A 17,118-nucleotide genomic window follows, 5' to 3' on the forward strand; every position below is an offset into this window, starting at 1 on the left:
ATAAGAAGCGAGTTTCTAAATTAATATCTTAAAATACGAGTTTAAAGTAAAGTTTACTAAGTATTTTAAGTTTATTATCTATAAGAATATAAGTAACTTAACGAGAATACTAAGATAATTAATTAATTACTATATAGTTCTTAGAATATCGACTATAAGAACTTAAGGAGTCTAAAAACTTCGTATATAATTCGTATAGCTCCTAAGATCTTATATACTAGGCTCCTTAGTATTTTAGGACTAGTCTTAGTATAGAATAGATACTTCTAGAGTCTACTATAGTTCTATTTCGTAATAATTACTCTCCTCCTCTAAAGTATACTTATCCTCGAGTATAGAAGTAGTAGATAAGAAGTAGTATTCTAGTATAGCGCTATATATATTCTATATTAATATTAGAAAAAACGTAATACGTTTTCCTAATCTTAGGATCGCTTCTAATTCTAATTTATTCTACTCTTAGGGATTATTTCGTATTTACTTTAGTTTATTTAATTCTAGTAAAACTTTATATACTTCTCGTACTCTAGTATAGTATATATAGTAAGCTATATCTATAAGGCTAAACTTTTTAATTATTTAGTCCTCGCTATTTAATTTCCGTTAAGGTCTTAGCGATTAATTCCTAAGTAAAGAGTATATTAACTTTCCTCTACTCTATTTTTCTTCTTCTTTTTTTTTTTTCTATATTTCTTATTCCTTAAAACCTCTTCTCCTTAATAAGTCCTATAGTTAGTCCTCTACTTTTTCCCTACTAATAGTATACTAGCTACTTATCTTCTTATCTTTATCTAGAATTTCTATATAAGTTTTTATTTTTTCCTAGAATAGTTAAAGTTAACTTAATATATTAATTATACTTATCTAGTATACTACCTAGCCGAGCCTTCGTTCTATTAATTTAAGGGAATATTAGTAATAAGATTACTAAGTATATTTATATAAGATATATAAGATCCTTAGAAAGGAATAACTAAGTATTACTTAATAAGAGTAAGCTTACTCTTTTTATACTAAGTATATACTAACCTTATTTTAGATAGAGAAATTTAATATAAGACTAAGAATAGAAAATATACTTAGTATAGAATCTAAGATTATACTTATAAGGTAGTAAGTTTCCTTTTCTTATACTATTTTTATACTAACCTTCTAGGTATCCTTATATTTAACCTATACTATAAGAGTTCTAGTTAAGTTTACTATAGATTCTATTAAGCCTAGTAGTATTAGCTAGATTATTTATTCTAGTAAGCTTTTTATCTTCCTAGCTATTTCCTTACTAACCCTATACTAGATTATTCTATTATAGAAGTAATTAATCGTATAGTCCGCTATATTACTTCTAGTATTATATTTTATAATAAATTCGTAAGCTTCTCGATTACTAAACTAGATAAGAAGAATCTTAATTCTATAATATTTCTTTTAATACTTAATACTATTAGAACTTTAGCTAAAGTCTAAGCTTAGGCTATAGGTTCTCCTACTATCTCTATACTTTCCTTATACTAATACTTTCTCTAGGCCCGAATTACTCTACTTCCTTAGCCTAAGAAAGATTTATATAATTTAACCGCTAGTAAGCTTAGAGTTAATATAATAATAGAGGATATTAAGATTAAAGCTATCGATAACTAGCCTACTAGATAAGTATAACGATACTTCTATATAAATACTAATAGTAATAAGGGTAAGCGGCTTCGTACTACTAATAGAAATTTCTATACTTTTATTAACTTAAAATAATTATTATTAAATAAACTTATAAAGTAGATAACTCGTAAGCGACTTATAGTTAAATTTCCTACTATACCTTTAAAGCGCTCTAAAACTAATAGTTCTACTAAGAATTCTAATTATTATTTTAGCTCTAGTTCTAGCTTTAAGTAGATTTCTAGCTTTAAGTACTACTCTACTATATTAATAGTATACTTTTTTATTTTATATTCTACTTTTATAGGTTTTTAAAATTAAATTCTAACTTCTTATTATTCTTTAGCTCTATAGCTATTAAGTAGTAGTTATTTTATATACTTTATATATACTATATTCTAAATAAACCTTATAAAGATATTTTTATTTTATTTCTACTTTCTAATTTTTACTCGTAATCTTATCTACTTAGGTTCTTAAAGATTATATATTTTTCTAAACTTAATAAGTAGTTCGTTCGCGTTTAGTAAATATTTCGCGAGTTCTTAGGTATCTTTCGCCTTAGAGAAACCCTTCTACCTAACTAGATATCGACGTTCTATTTTAGTATCTTAGTAGTTAAGAATCTTTTCGACTTTCTACTATTTATTTCTATTTACGTCGATAGGCCTAGACTTTTCGTCCTTAAATCGTATATAATACGATTCTAGTAACGATATATAGAACGTATTATATAGCTTTTTATACTTTATTAGTAGCTTTAGTATATAGGTATTTTAATCTACTATTTTAAGTACTTTAAAAGGCTCTAAGAACTAGTTATTTAGTTTTTTACTTATTCTTCGCGTATAAATAAACTTAGAAAATAATATAACTTAATTTTCTAGAGTATATATTCGTAGCTCTCAGCGCTTATTATAGTACTTTACTATACTATACTATACTCGTTCCTACTATACTATAGTTTCTTACTAAGCTTTTTTAAGCGTTCTAACTTTCGCTTATACGAGATTATTATTATTCTTCTATAATTTTCATATAATATTAATATTTATCATAGATTTAAATATTAAAACTTAAGAAAATAGTATTTTCTTAGTCATAGTATTAATCGTCTAATTATAAACGTACTTCGCGCTAAGTAGTAGTATAACTTAGTCGTCTTAATAGTAATTAATATAATAACGTAGATAATATTCTAGAGTCTAATTTATTCTCTTAGTCTATTTATCGGTCTAAGAGTAGAACGCGATTAAAAACTACCGCTTAATCGCTAGATAATAGTATAGAATTCCCTAATATATTAAAGTAAATATTATACTTCTATTACTTATAATACTTCGGAGTATATCGAATCGAATAAATATTTCTTCTACGAAGATATCTTCTAGCTCTTCGGCTATAATTTCTACGCGGTACGAAATATAGCGAACTATTTTAAATAGTCGATATACTACTATAAGTAGCGCGTTATACGCTATCTTCCTACGAGCTAAGGGCGAGAGCTTCGTTATAAAGTCTATAAATATATTTTACTACGATTTTTCCGGCTATAGTAGTACCGCTAATAGTTCGTATAGCTTATATCTCGATACTTTTATATATTAATATATATTATATAAAGAAATATAGATTTATATATCCTTCGCTAGTTTAGACTACTAATAAAAGCGCTTAATAATAGTAAAAGTTCTTTCTCGACCGAAATAGTCTTTCTACTAGAAATTATTATAATTCGCCCTTAAAATCTTTAATCTTATACTAAAATTATAAAGTATATATATCGCGCTTTACCTTTATATAAAATTCGCGGAGTCCTCGCGCTATACTCCTTTCTAAGCCTTCTAGGAAATCCTCTCTTCGAGTAGCTTACTCTATTTACGCCTTTTATACTACGCGTCGATACTTTATAGCGCTAATAATTCCTTAACTAAGTTATCTAGAATCTAGTCCTTCTAGACTAAGGTAATAGTATTCTCGTCTACGCTAGAGTATATATTAAGCTTTACTATAGACTATAAGGAGCGTCTACTTCGTACTAAGAATATATCGTTACTAGACTTTAACTTTATACCTTTATTAAGAGTATCGAGAAATCTATACGCTTCGTCCTTACGCGTACCCTATTCTACTAGAATATAGAAACTACTCTTAATTAAGTCTTTAGTTCGTCGGACTAACTTTCGTATTATAATATAAATAGAAATACTTATAGCGCTTAAGTTACTATTTAATAGTAAACTTTCCTCGCTACTTAGGCGAGACTAAAGAAGTTATAAAAATAAATTCTTAGAATACTTTTAAGAAGTTATATAGTTTAGTCGACGAAATAGACTATTAATAGAATTCTTCTTTTCCTTTTAATACTATATTACGAAGTTAAAGGTACTAAGTATCTTCGCCTAGTATACTTATCTATAATTTAATATCTTTATTAATATAAAATACTTTAATATATTATAATTAGTTAGGACTAGCGTACTAGTTATAGTTTTCTCTAAGTAGTAGCGCTATTCCTTAAAGAATTCTATAATAGCTAGTATCTTCTAATTTAATATTCTATAGTTACGCTCTACGATATTCTACTTTCTTAAAAAGAAAGCTATAGATTTCTATATCGTTTATTTTCGAGTAGTATATAACTTATATACTTATAAGAGAATCGAACTATAAGTCTTTTTTAAGGCGTTAAGTTCTATATTATACTATTATATAGAGTTATAGTAGACTAGTAGTAGTATACTATAAAAGTATACTTTTAGTACTTTCTAAGCCGCTTTAGCCTTATCTATTTATTTAAACGAGTCTATCTTCTTTCCTTTCTATATTTCTTTTAGGAAATTAGTAATAAAAGTAGTTACTTACGAGTATTCTACGATAAAACTTCGATAGAAGTTCGTAAAACCTAAGAAGACTTAGATTTTCCGAAAAGATATCGGTCGAAGCTAGTCTTAGACCGCGATAATTCTTTAAGAGTCTATCGAGATATCCTCGATTTCTACGATAAATCTTAAGAACTCGACTCTCTAAGTCGAGAATTTATACTTTAAAAGCTTAATATATAGTTTATACTTTTAGAGCCTTTCGAGTATTAAGTATATATACTTAGTATATTCTATCGAGTCTTAACTAAAAATAAAAATATTATTAAAATATACTACGTATATAATATTAAGGAGCTTCTTTAACGCCTTATTAATATAGACTTAAAAAGTTACTAAAGTATTAATAAGACTAAATAATATAACTAGATATTCGAAGTAGCTATATCGCGTACGAAATATAGTCTTCTAGATATTCTTTTTATATATTTATATCTTATAGTATATATAGTAGCGTCGACTAATTAATCTAGTATTTTACTAATTAAGAATAAGAAATAATAATTCTTTATAATTATTCTATTTAAGGTACGATAGTTAATATAGAGTCGTAAGCTATTATTCTTCTTTAATATAAATAGAATAGAAGTCTTTATAGATAACTTACTCCTCTTAATTTATCTTCGTACTAAATATTTATTAAGATACTCGCGAAGTACTTAAAGCTCCTTTATACTAAGGAAATAGATTAGTCTATAACTTACTATCGAACCTTCTTCTAAAGGAGTCGAGTAAGTTACTCTAGTATCTAGCGATAGCTTACCTATATTTTCTTTCGAGAATATATTATTAAAATTTCTATACTCTTTCGGTAAAGAAACCGCTATACTTCTACTATTATTCTATAATTCCTTCTTAATAGAGTTACTATAAAACTTTAAGTTCGTTAAGTAGATAGCGTAAATTTAATAAGTTTTAGCTAGCTTTATTATCTTTCGAAAAGAAATAAGAGCTATATACGCTTTTCGTACTATACGATAATACTATATATTTTCGCGCTAGCGAACTTCTAGATCTACTACGTAAAGCTAAATATACTTAAGAATTATATTAAAGTTACTAAGATTAGTAGCTAGGAATCTATAGATACTAGGAATATACGTTCTTAATATATTAGTCGTATATAGAGCTATATAGTAATTTCTATAGACTTAAATTAGATAGTCGTTAATAGCGTAAGTACGCTTCTTCGATATCTTTATAGCGAAGCCTTTCTCTATTATTACTTTCTATAATATAAAGTTTAGCTCTACTCTAAAGTCGATTAGTACGCGAAGCGTACGCCTCTTACTACTAAACTTCGTATCTATAGTTACTACTAGTATTCGCGATAATATTATACTATCTTTTAGTAGTTCTAATACGCTAGTAGCGTATAGCGTACTAAGTACTAATTTTTTTATTTAAAGAAATTTACCCTTCTCTTAACTCTTATTTCTAGCTATATCGCTAGCTACTTTACTAGTACTCTATAAGTACTCTACTTTTATATATCTAGATTAATTATAGTTTTAATATAGTCTATCGTTAAAAGTAGATCTATTTCTTCTAGTCGTTTCCTTAAACTTATTATTATATAAATAGAGTCTTAAGCGCTTTCTTTAAGGAGTTTCCGCGCTTAGCTTACTAGAAGACTACTTCGAGACTTTTTATAGTTTAAGCTTCTTACTAAAGATTCTTTAAAGCTTCTTCTAGCGCTATACTACGCGTAGAACCTACTCTTTAAATTTAATATCGAGTAATTACCTTATTATATCTAGCTAAATCTTAGGCTTTAAGGCGAGTAGTAGCTTCTAAGTATATATCTCGCGTTTAGATATAGATAGAATATCTATTCGGATACGTATAAGTTCTTCTTATAGCTCTCGAACTATCTAGCTTTCGTCCTAGCGTTTCCGCTATAGGCGACTTAGTACGAATATTAGTCGATTCGCTAAGTCTTATACTAAGTTTCGTAGAAAGTAGATAAAATCTTTCTATATTAGGACGACCTCTTTTCGGCGCGCCTATACTAAGGTAGTAGTATCGATTAGAGACGTAGCCGCTAAGTTAATACGATTCGTATTCGATAGTACTATCGAATTAAGTAGTATAGAAAAACGAATCTACTAATAAATATCGAATTTCTATAGGCTAGCTAGCGAAGTATTTATATATATCTTAGGTTTTCCTATCTTACTATACTTTACTAGACTATTTTCTTATAGGCTTACTAGACGCTTACGAAGAAGTAGTATCGTACCTAGGATATCTATTAAATTATTAACTTATTTATCTCGAAGCTCCGCCTCTATTCGTTATATTTTATCTAGCTATTTCTTTTCTAATAGTCTATATTATAGTTACGCGTAGCGATTTTATACTATCGATATAGGTACGATACTTAACGCTCTAGAGCTTCCTTAAGGAGTATCTACCTTAGTTCTACTAAGCGATAATAGTAGGTTACTCGAGTCCGCTCGAGATCCGCGTATCTTCCGCGCTTCCGCTACTACGCGTTAATTAAAGCCCGATAGCTCTCCTACTTAAGGCGATAGATTTTCTATTTACTCTATCCGAGTTAATAACCTTCTTTAAGTACGCGTTTTAACTACGCCGCTTATACCTTAAGTCTTTTCCTTAGTATAGTAGTTAAGGAAAGTTCTTATAGAATTATAAGAGTATAAGTAACTTAACGAAAATACTAAGATAATCGATTAATTACTATATAGTCCTTAGAACATCGACTATAAGAACTTAAGGAGTCTAAAAACCTCGCATGCGATCCGTATAGCCCCTAAGGTCTTATATACGTGCCCCTTAGTGTTTTAGGACTAGTCTTAGTATAGAATAGGTGCTTCTAGGTTCTACCGTAGTCCTATTCCGTAATATAGTCTATAGACCTATAGGCCTACTATATTTCCTAATTCGGGCTCTTAGTTACGTGTATTAGCCTTGCCTAGCCTTATCGGCACACCTTTCCGTAGATATCCCTCGGTAGGCTAAGGGTACCTATAAAACGACTCGTTTCTCGACCCTCGTAATATATAGGAGTATAGAAAAACTATCGATTATAGTATACTTATAAGGTAGAAAATAGTTACTATAAGAGCTTAGTTATAAAGTATAAGCGTAGGGAAAGCTATCCTTACTATACGGTAGCCCTAGGCTCCCTAGGCTCCTATAGTAAATTAGGTTACGCTAGGCTACGAGCTAAAATACCGATATAATTTCTAAGTATCCTAGGAGTAAACTCGTATTTACGAGTACTCGGCTATTACTCTCGTACTTACGAGATATTACGACGAAGTCTACGCCTATATAATATAGGCCTATACTTCTTTACTTAGATAGACTTTAAGTTATTCACTAAGATAGAAAATATCGATATATTCTACTCTTTTAGCTACTTCCACTATAGATCTAAACCTTATCCACCGGATAGGGTGAACTTAAAATCGTCGTCTAATAGGTCCTCGTTTTATTATAGCGCCTATAGATAAGCTTACGGACTATTTAATTAGGTTACCATCTCGTCTAATATTAAGTCCGATAATATACGCTCTACGGCGAAATTAATAGTTATTAAGTACTATTAGAAGTATAAACGTAATATATTACTTAGCCTAAATTAAGCCTAAGAATTCTCTTTTAACCTAATAGGTTATGAGCCCGGCTCGCGCTTATAGCGTAGTTAGCTAGTGCGTCTTCCACTACTTAGCATTAGCTTAGCGTTTTATATACAGTACATTATGAGATGGGCGCCTTTAAGTTAAGTTAGAAACGTATTGTGACGACTCCAAGAAACGGATGAATAATGCTCCGATTCGCAACATTGGCGCTACTTAGACCGATGACGGCCGAAAAAAACAGCGATCACCTCGATCTTTTCGGTTGAATTATGAAGGTATTTAACGATTCTAAGAAACGGACGAATGATGCTCCGATTTGCAACGTTATCGTTAGCTCTAAACCGATTCCTTCCCAAAAAAAACAGCTGGCACCTCGCGTAGTGTAGTTTAGCTGTTCAGCGATATAGCTTTCGTGCTCGACATCTATATATCGCAATTACTAAAGTACTTATTCCAACCACTACCTGAAATTCACATTTATTAATACACAAAATGTGAATAGACTTATAGAAATCGCTGCTCAATTCTCTATGCCTAAGCGACGTATATTATAGTTTACATACACTCCTATACACGCTTACACTCTTTCCCCCCATAGACATTAAGGCTGTCCAGCAACTTCTTCTCAAACTCTATATAGTCGATAGTTAGACACGAAGGTTTCAAATATGTACAGCCTAATAAGGGGTTCCCTGGTAGGATCCGAACCGCGTAGTAGTACTAACTAAGGTGGTTCCTTAAGGAGTAGGTATTAGAAGGGACTGACTAGTTATAGATCGAAGGGAACTATTCTCTTTCGGACTATCCTAAATGTAGGTAAAGGATTATCTACGAAGTTGACTACGAATAGTCCTATCTAAGAAGAGTGAGCGTATATATATAGTGCTAGTTTAGTCGCACTGTTACGCGGTTGCACTGCCATCAGTGAACCTCAGCCTCGTCTCCTGGCGACCTTTCAGTGACCTAGTTCGTAACATTCTCTTAATCCTGCCTTTTCACTGCAATAAAGTAATCGTTCTCTTTCAGGACTTTCCAGCCTCTTATGCCATGGTTAGACAAATCCCCACTCCACTGTTCGCCTTCGCCTTCCCATCGCCACCACTGGATTGCGACTCCTTTCAGTGGTGCTACTTGATCCTTATGAATTCCCAATGCCGGCTCATCCCTACTGTAAGTGACCTCAATATCCATTTCCCAAGTCACAAATTCGGGAGTAACCCCCGTCGTTGTAGACTTAACAATTTTAAGAGACGACATCATCCCAAAAGTCTCTATGAACATAGCTTTCAAGGTGATATAATCCATTCCAAATTTTCCTAGTGCTGTTTTCGTATTTAGTACTAGTTCAATGTTTGGAGTAGTTGGTAGGGATGTCCCCTAAATAATATGACAGCTCTATCCACTTACCAACATCATCAAAGCAAATTTCTCTGGACTGCCAAGACATGACTTGTTCAATGTCAGTTGTAGCAAATGCCTCCTCTAGAGCAGCGGTGCGAGCTTGAATAAGCCGGTGCACAGCTTCAGCGCTAGGTTTACTGGCCATACTCTTTGTTGTAGAAAGGATGTTATAAGCTAGCTTATATAGACTCGTGTTGTAGTTAGCCTCTATGCACACCTAATAAGAAATAGCACTAAGTCGCCGGGGTGTTCTAATAGGACTAAAGGAGATCCTTTAGATGGTCCTTTTCGAACATATTTATATTCAGAGCAATGCATAAGGAAAATATTAGGTTATTCCGGTTAATTCCGCGAGTTTCGAGCGAATACTCGAGCCAAGCGTATAGGTAAATTTATATTTAGGTTTTAGGCACGAACCGCTTACTAGATTTCACACTACTTACTCGGTACGTCTTTAGCCTATAAAGAATAGGGTGATTTCGGCCGTACTGGTCCGTAGCGCATTACCTATTATATTCGTATAGTATTTAGGAGACTCTACTATTTTTATAAAAGTCTAATTAAGAATAAGGTACTATAGTACCTAACCGTAGTCGTAATGTATATATAGGCCTAGCCTAGCCTAGATCGCATTTATTCACCCCGACCTCTTCTAATTTAGAATATATATATTCTACCTAGTAAGAATTAGGTTTATAAGTTATTAAGACTAAGCGATACTCTATTAACGTCTAGTTACGTAATTATACTTATATAAGCTAGGATTACATAGTATTCCTTAGGCAAGGCTATACTTAAGCCTTACGAAAGATTCTATAAAGCGCCATTCTATTCTATAGGATTAGAAATCACTCAACTTAATTTCTAAGCATCCTAGGAGTTAACTCGTATTTACGAATACTCGGCAATTACTCTCACACTTACGAGATATCATGACGGAGCCTACGCCTATATAAAATAGGCCTATACTCCTTTACTTAGATGGATCCTAAGTCATTCAATAAGATAGAAAGCGACTATATATTCTACTCCTTCTTTCTACGGTCTTCGGCTACTTCCACTATAGATCCTAAACCTTGTCCCCCGGATAGAACGTATTCTTAAAGATCTTATTATTTATATATTCTAATTCTTTTACTAGTTTCTTAAATTTCGAGTAATAATTTACTATAGATTCTATTTACTTAAGGATATATATAGTATAAGAGGCTACTATAGCCTCGCTAATCGTACTATAAATCCATTTAATTATTTCTTCGAACTACGTAAAGTTTCTAAAGTATACCTTAGTTTTATCGTCGAGGTTAAAGAACTCGAGGTAGTCGACCTATATTAGTTTAATCTAATAGAACGCTACTCCTTTAAGGTATATCGCTGCGAATATAATATTATCTTCTACTCGAGTATACTTAGTTAGATTAAGCTTAAAGGTAGTCTTAAGTTATATAAGGAAGTATCCTAGCTTCTCCCTATTTCCGTAGAATAGTTCTTATTAAGGTTTAGCTAGGAATTTAGAGTAATTCGTCTAACTACCGTATAACGAGAATTCTAAAGCTAAGGAGAAAAAAAGAAAAAGAGGAAATCTACCTATCGTACGAATAAAGGAAATACCTCCTACTCTCTCCTATAGTAGATTAATATAGTTTCCTAGGAGATAATCGATAGAGAGGAGTTACGTGGCTTCGGCTGTATAGTTGTACGGGCTAAAGGTGCACTACGAGTAATCGCTCTAGGGAGTACTCTAGAGCTTTATACGAGTTTAACCCGTAATAGTTCTACCTTAATTCTATTCCTAGATATATTAGTAAGTCCTATTACGTTAACTATATTTACGTTTAAGTCTTCGTTAGTACTACTATATTAGGAATACCCTAAGAGGCTTCCTAGCAAGTATATAACTAAAAGGTCCGAGAATACCTCGTACTTCGTGCGAGATTCTAGTCTTTTTAAGCGATCCTTAAGGGCTTACGGACCTATTGCCTGATAACTATAGAGGACCCTAGACTATATAGATAGTCTAGGATAGTCTATAGTCTATACTAGTATTATATATATATACTTCTTTATCTAGATAGAATAGTTTATAGTTAACTTTATTAGTAATCCTATACTTATATTTAGGATATAGTCCGACGATTAGATATTCTCTTTATTAATCTAGTTAATACTCTTATATCCGCTCTATTAAGGAACTCTATCTTAGTTAGAACTACTTATAGCTCGGACTATAATAATATATACCTAAAGATCTCCTCTATAGTAGGCTTATATAGCCTCGCTATTTTTTATTTCGTTAAAAGTAGTTATATATTTAATTTCTATATCGGTTAGTATAGGTAATGTTTTTATAATTATATATTTTCAAGCCTAATATTTTATGTTAGACTTACGAGCCTAATAGGAGGGTATAATTATCTTCCACCGGCTCCGGATTCGCGAAGAACTTTATGTACACTTCCTCATTAGACTAAAGTCGTCAGGGTTCACTAGATATCTATTAACCATGACCACTAATACGAAGGCAGCTTACTCTAGCACGGTTGAGAGGCTTCGAAGTATCTTGCTCTAATGCTGGATTTAATCAGCTTTAAGTATAACTTCGTAGTCTAGTTCCGATCAAGCTCAGATGGGATAACCGCATCGTTTATTCTTTGCCATTCTTTCGCACATTTTCGCCGCTTGTGGATCGAAACCTAGCTTACCCGAGCAGAAGATTCATTATTAATCTCTAAATTAATAGTGATTTGCGCCTAGGCTGTAGACTAGGGGTTAGGTCTCGGATTAGGACAAACACCCACCCGAAGGAGGTCGTACAAAGAGAGTGAACGTAACTTGCTGTACACGCTGCTCAACACTAAAGTACCTCTACGCGCTCAATTCCAAACTTCCTCACTGCAAGGAAAGGCTACGCTCAAACCAAATCCATGGCAAAATCCCGGGACCAGACTCAGCCGCCATAAGCGATGTAGTCCTCTATATTAAGGATCTAGAACAAGCTACCTCCAAACGATTGTCGTCGTCCGCAAGAGGTAGGTGAATGTCTTCCAACGCATGACCCTTTGAGAAATGCAGGAGAGTCAGGGCTACTATCTACGATTTTGACTGACTCACCGATGGAAGCATTTTACAATTCGGACTCAAACGCCCAGACGACAGTACAAGAGAGTTGGACAGCCTATTCCAAGTATCGACTTCGTCCTCAAGTGCTTGTGGATATGTCACAAGTAGATACCAGCACCATTAACTTTAGGCAGACCGTCAACTTTCCGCTTTATATCTCGCCAGCAGGGACTCAGGCAATGGCACACCCAGACGGTGAGCTCGCGACCACCCGTGCCTGTGCCAGAAGACGTGTTCACATGGGAATATCTTCCTTCTCCAACTATTCAACTGGGGACGTGAGAGCTGCTAGATTGGAAGTTGGCTAGATGCAACATACGATGCAAGTACACAGCCTAAAAGACCGCGCAAAGCAGCGAGTCTCGACGATGGAGTGTACTTGTGTGTTCGGATTGTAAATGAGAGGCACTCGACCTGCTAGATTCTTCTTTTTGACGTCCTCTCCTTCGACGCCATTCGAGCCGGCGTCAAACTCAAGAAAATGCGTCTGGTACGGAAGATGAAGTTCCTCGAACATCGTTACAGTCTTGCACGGATTCCGATCTTGGCCTACAATGGAGAAGCATCAGTTGCAAAGGCGAGCGGCGTTGGCCACAGAAAGCGGATTCTACTTACGGTGCGAGTAAAAGGCGAACGGCGTCATCTTCGGTCGACGGTGGGCGTTGATGAGTCGCGACGAAGGTCGAGAAAAGGGTTCGCAGGAGTAGTGCCGAATTCCGTTTCTACTCCCCGTTCGTCTGTACCGAGACGAGTCTGTTCTATATCAGATCAAGTATCGCAAAGTCCAGAACTCGTGCACACAAGGAAACCAGACCTAGATTGAATGGTCTGAGCGAGCACTTCCTTCAACCACGATATAAAGCATGGCCGCTTCATGCGGGCTGATGGAATCACGAGAGCAGCATTGGTCAGCAACGCCGCCTCATAACCAAATTCGCGAGTGCCCATGCATTTCCCTCATTAGGCTGCACTACGACAAAAATTCCGCACCAAAGCCTCCGTCGCAATCCTTGGCGAACCGGGAAGTTGACCCAACCCTTCTAAGCTGAAGCAAAGACGCCAAAGAACGTCTATGTGACGCGACCAGATCTGTTTATCCCAGCGTGCGCCGCGGGTCAGCCGGACCAGGGTGATCGCGGAAACTGCTCACATCGACGAGGTAGGGGCCGTGGTTGCCACTATGATCTGAGGCCGTGTGCTGAATCTTTGCGACAGAGAGAGCGAAGGACCGAAAATACACTCCGAAGGCGGCTGTTGATATGAGCCGCTTGGATGCCATCATATTAGGAATGAGAATGTCGGAGATGAAGAAGCTGTATTTATTGCAAATTTCATCATCGAGACGAAGAAGATAGAAGAGTTAGGCATCCTCCACGCCTTAGTCCAGGTTGATGCGGAGGAAGGAGAGAAAAGGGGGGGATGATCCTTGGTAGCAGGCGTGAGACTCGTTGACCAAGAAGGATCTCAAATGCGCAGATGGATCATATGAGTCTAGTGCCTGTTGAAACTTGTGTGGAGGATGGGCTTTTTAAATTCTCAATCATTCACGACCAATTTTTGCCACCTGCAGCAACGAACACCACTACCACTAAAATCTTGATGCTGCTGTATTTTCGCAGTTACTAAGTAATACCTTCACCAAAGATTAAGGGGCTACGGGAACTTTGCAGACAGGTATTGCCTGCCTCGTGTCTCTACCACTGTAAAATTTGCACTCTTTCAGTAAATAGCGTCTTGACCGATGGTTCGATTCTGGGTTTGTTTCCCACTTTGAAAGAATGAGTCTCTTCTTTAGAAACTAAGTTGACATTAGTCTCTGTCTGATTGTACCATGAGCCACTCCACGGCTGAGAGTTGCCAGACAAAATCCAATATTTCTCCTTGCGGGCCGCACAGCAGATAAGCGAAATGCGTGCCCAGGAACGACAATGACTTCCAAAGTCATTCATTTCCAACTCTCGCGGTCCGTGCAGAGGGATACTTGAATAATTAAAACTTATGGAACAAGAATAAACTAGTTGACTTCTCTTTAGGTTTTTCCATTTGTGGAAAATGATCTCATTCGTTTTCATAAGCTTTCTGAGCCCGAGATGCAAAGTTTGGAGATGTTTTTCCGGACGCTGAACGCGATCTTTCTGATGGCTATTAGATGTATTAGTTGAAGTAGCAGTTTAGCAAATTAAGATGACAGCTTAAAACGGCCAGCAATCTTGGAGTCCCTGGTTCTTTGGTGAATGCAAGATGTGATACCCTTATCCATGGAGGTGATATGGATGAAATAATTCAGAGAGGAATGAAATGCTTAGATGCTGGAGCTACCACTTTATTTGTCTGGGGTGACACTCGAAGAGGAGTTAGTTGACCAGATATTGAGAGAATGGTCAAAGACTTGAACGGTCGCTTGGACCGTGTCACTGAAATGCAGCCGTGGGCTTACTGTCAGCGAATTGGCCCATGTTACAGTCACCCGCACCAGCGTCGGGCCCACCACTCGGGTTTTGGCCATGAAGGGGTATACCAAGAACGCCCATGAACTTGGAACAGGAATGAAATGTAATTGTATTCTAGCGAAGCAGGTGATGGACAGTCCAAACATGAGTTAGGGTTGTCATGTAGAATATGCCGCAGAGCCACAGTCGCCAAACAAGGCAGAGAGCATAACCACCAAATTCAAACACTCTACTCTCAGTTTCTCGACGATGGCGAGATAGGAAAGTGCAATTTGATCATTCTAAATCCATTCAGCATGGCAAGAAGCGAAAGTGCTAAGGCATCTCTTTATCACATCTAAGACTCGAAGCGTCATTGAGTATCCTTGTGCTGTCGTTACCGAATTTACAGTGTGTACACCAGCACAGACAACCAGCATACTTCCTGTGGGCATCGCACCGCACAGCAATCGTCTCATTGCGTCTACACGCATCCAAGCACTCTCTGGCGACTCGGGAGTGATTTGTCGCTGAATGCCATAGATTTCACGTTTGCTGGACTCCATAATTTGGGCTAATTATCCACTAAAGTGACATAGTCTGTTTGTAAGATACTACTAAGTAGCAACTACCCAATTCGCGAACGGTACCAGCGAACTCAGCAACCAAGTCGAGGGTAGGGACATACTTCTGTCATTTCGATAATTGTTGCCAACGATTGAGTTAAAGGCATCGGGCACCCCTCAAAAGTTAGCACCAAAACGTTAATTGTATACTGTAAAGAGAGTGTACTGGTGCTTGTCCGGGCGCCTTCTTCCTGCTCTGTTGCCTATCCTGTCCTGGGTGCCTTAACGACAAAGCAATCGACTATGAGGTTGTTGAAATAAAGACGGTAATAGAGGCGCCATCAAACAGAATTTCTTGGGTGTCCAACTGATCTGCCACAACTAAAAGTACGCTGCGAGAGGCGATTTACCTTCTCCAAATAGTTCACCACCTGCTTCGATCGATAGTTTTGCGGCGCCAGAGGATCTCCTCTCTCCCAAAAAGTGACGTGCTCCTCCCATTGTCATTTTGCTATTCTCACCTTCACGACATTGGGGTCTTCATCGGGATAGCCGATAGCCAACCCACAGATGAAATATTTGTAAGTCTTCGGAGAGACTTATCTCTTCTTTGAAAACTTCAGGGTACCATGCCATAGTCATCTGAGGAATCGATCCCAAGCCTTGTTCCCACAGCAAGAGAATGACGTTCTCCAAGTAGATACTCACAGAAGCCACGTCGGGGGTTGCAAGTGCCTTGTCCATGCAAAAAGGAGCCATGAGGGGTGCTCCGTAGCTTTTGAAGTTCAGTTTAAGCACTTCGTGGCGACCGGCTTTGTCCTCCCGCCGCAATCCCGAAACCCTCACCATGGAGGACTCTTCCTTGCTTTTCAACTCGATCTCGAAATTTTGGAGGAGGATCCGTCATTTCCTTGGGCCTGCCACTTTCAAGGCTCTTGACGAGTTTGTTTTGAACCTTTAGCAACTTGTCATCAGTGATAACCTTGACCTCCCGTGGCTGTATGTTAAAATTTGACGCTGAGTTTTGCGCAACCTGAAGACTTCTTCTAAAGTTTCCCGCGGAACTGGTCGGTCGCGGACGAAGGCGTGGATACTGTGGCGCTGCGCAATTGCCTGAGAGACGGGCAGTGGGCGGGAAGCTCTGAGATTCGACATTTGCAGAGATCATGTTGTTTTGAAGATGGTATTGGATTCCATGATGGATCGTGTCTTAATATACTAATTTTTGACAGGAACAACGCTAAACTCGAATTTGTACTACACACTTCGCCGCGTGCGGCAGAACTCTAGCGTAGAGCGGATTATTTTTCGCCTTACATGCGAATTAGTCACACTGACTGAGTACTGGACTTGCCATGGTAAGTCATTAGGTTTTCTGAGATACATAACCACATCTGTTCGTAAGCTACCAATCTGTCAACAGAGCGTAGATCTTACCTAAACTAGTCGATAT

At 36.1% G+C, this 17,118-nt stretch overlaps 1 protein-coding gene across 1 annotated transcript; it reads left to right on the plus strand.

Annotated features, from left to right (window-relative positions):
- Nucleotides 1-12,639: 12,639 nt before the first annotated feature.
- On the plus strand, nucleotides 12,640-12,930 carry A1O9_08368 (uncharacterized protein; the record flags this gene model as incomplete). Its single annotated transcript, XM_013402754.1, has 1 exon — nucleotides 12,640-12,930. A coding segment is annotated over one exon (291 nt), but the record flags the coding sequence as incomplete, so codon positions are not given.
- Nucleotides 12,931-17,118: the final 4,188 nt, after the last annotated feature.

Source organism: Exophiala aquamarina (assembly GCF_000709125.1).
Source record: "Exophiala aquamarina CBS 119918 chromosome Unknown aczIA-supercont1.7, whole genome shotgun sequence".
NCBI lineage: Eukaryota > Fungi > Ascomycota > Eurotiomycetes > Chaetothyriales > Herpotrichiellaceae > Exophiala > Exophiala aquamarina.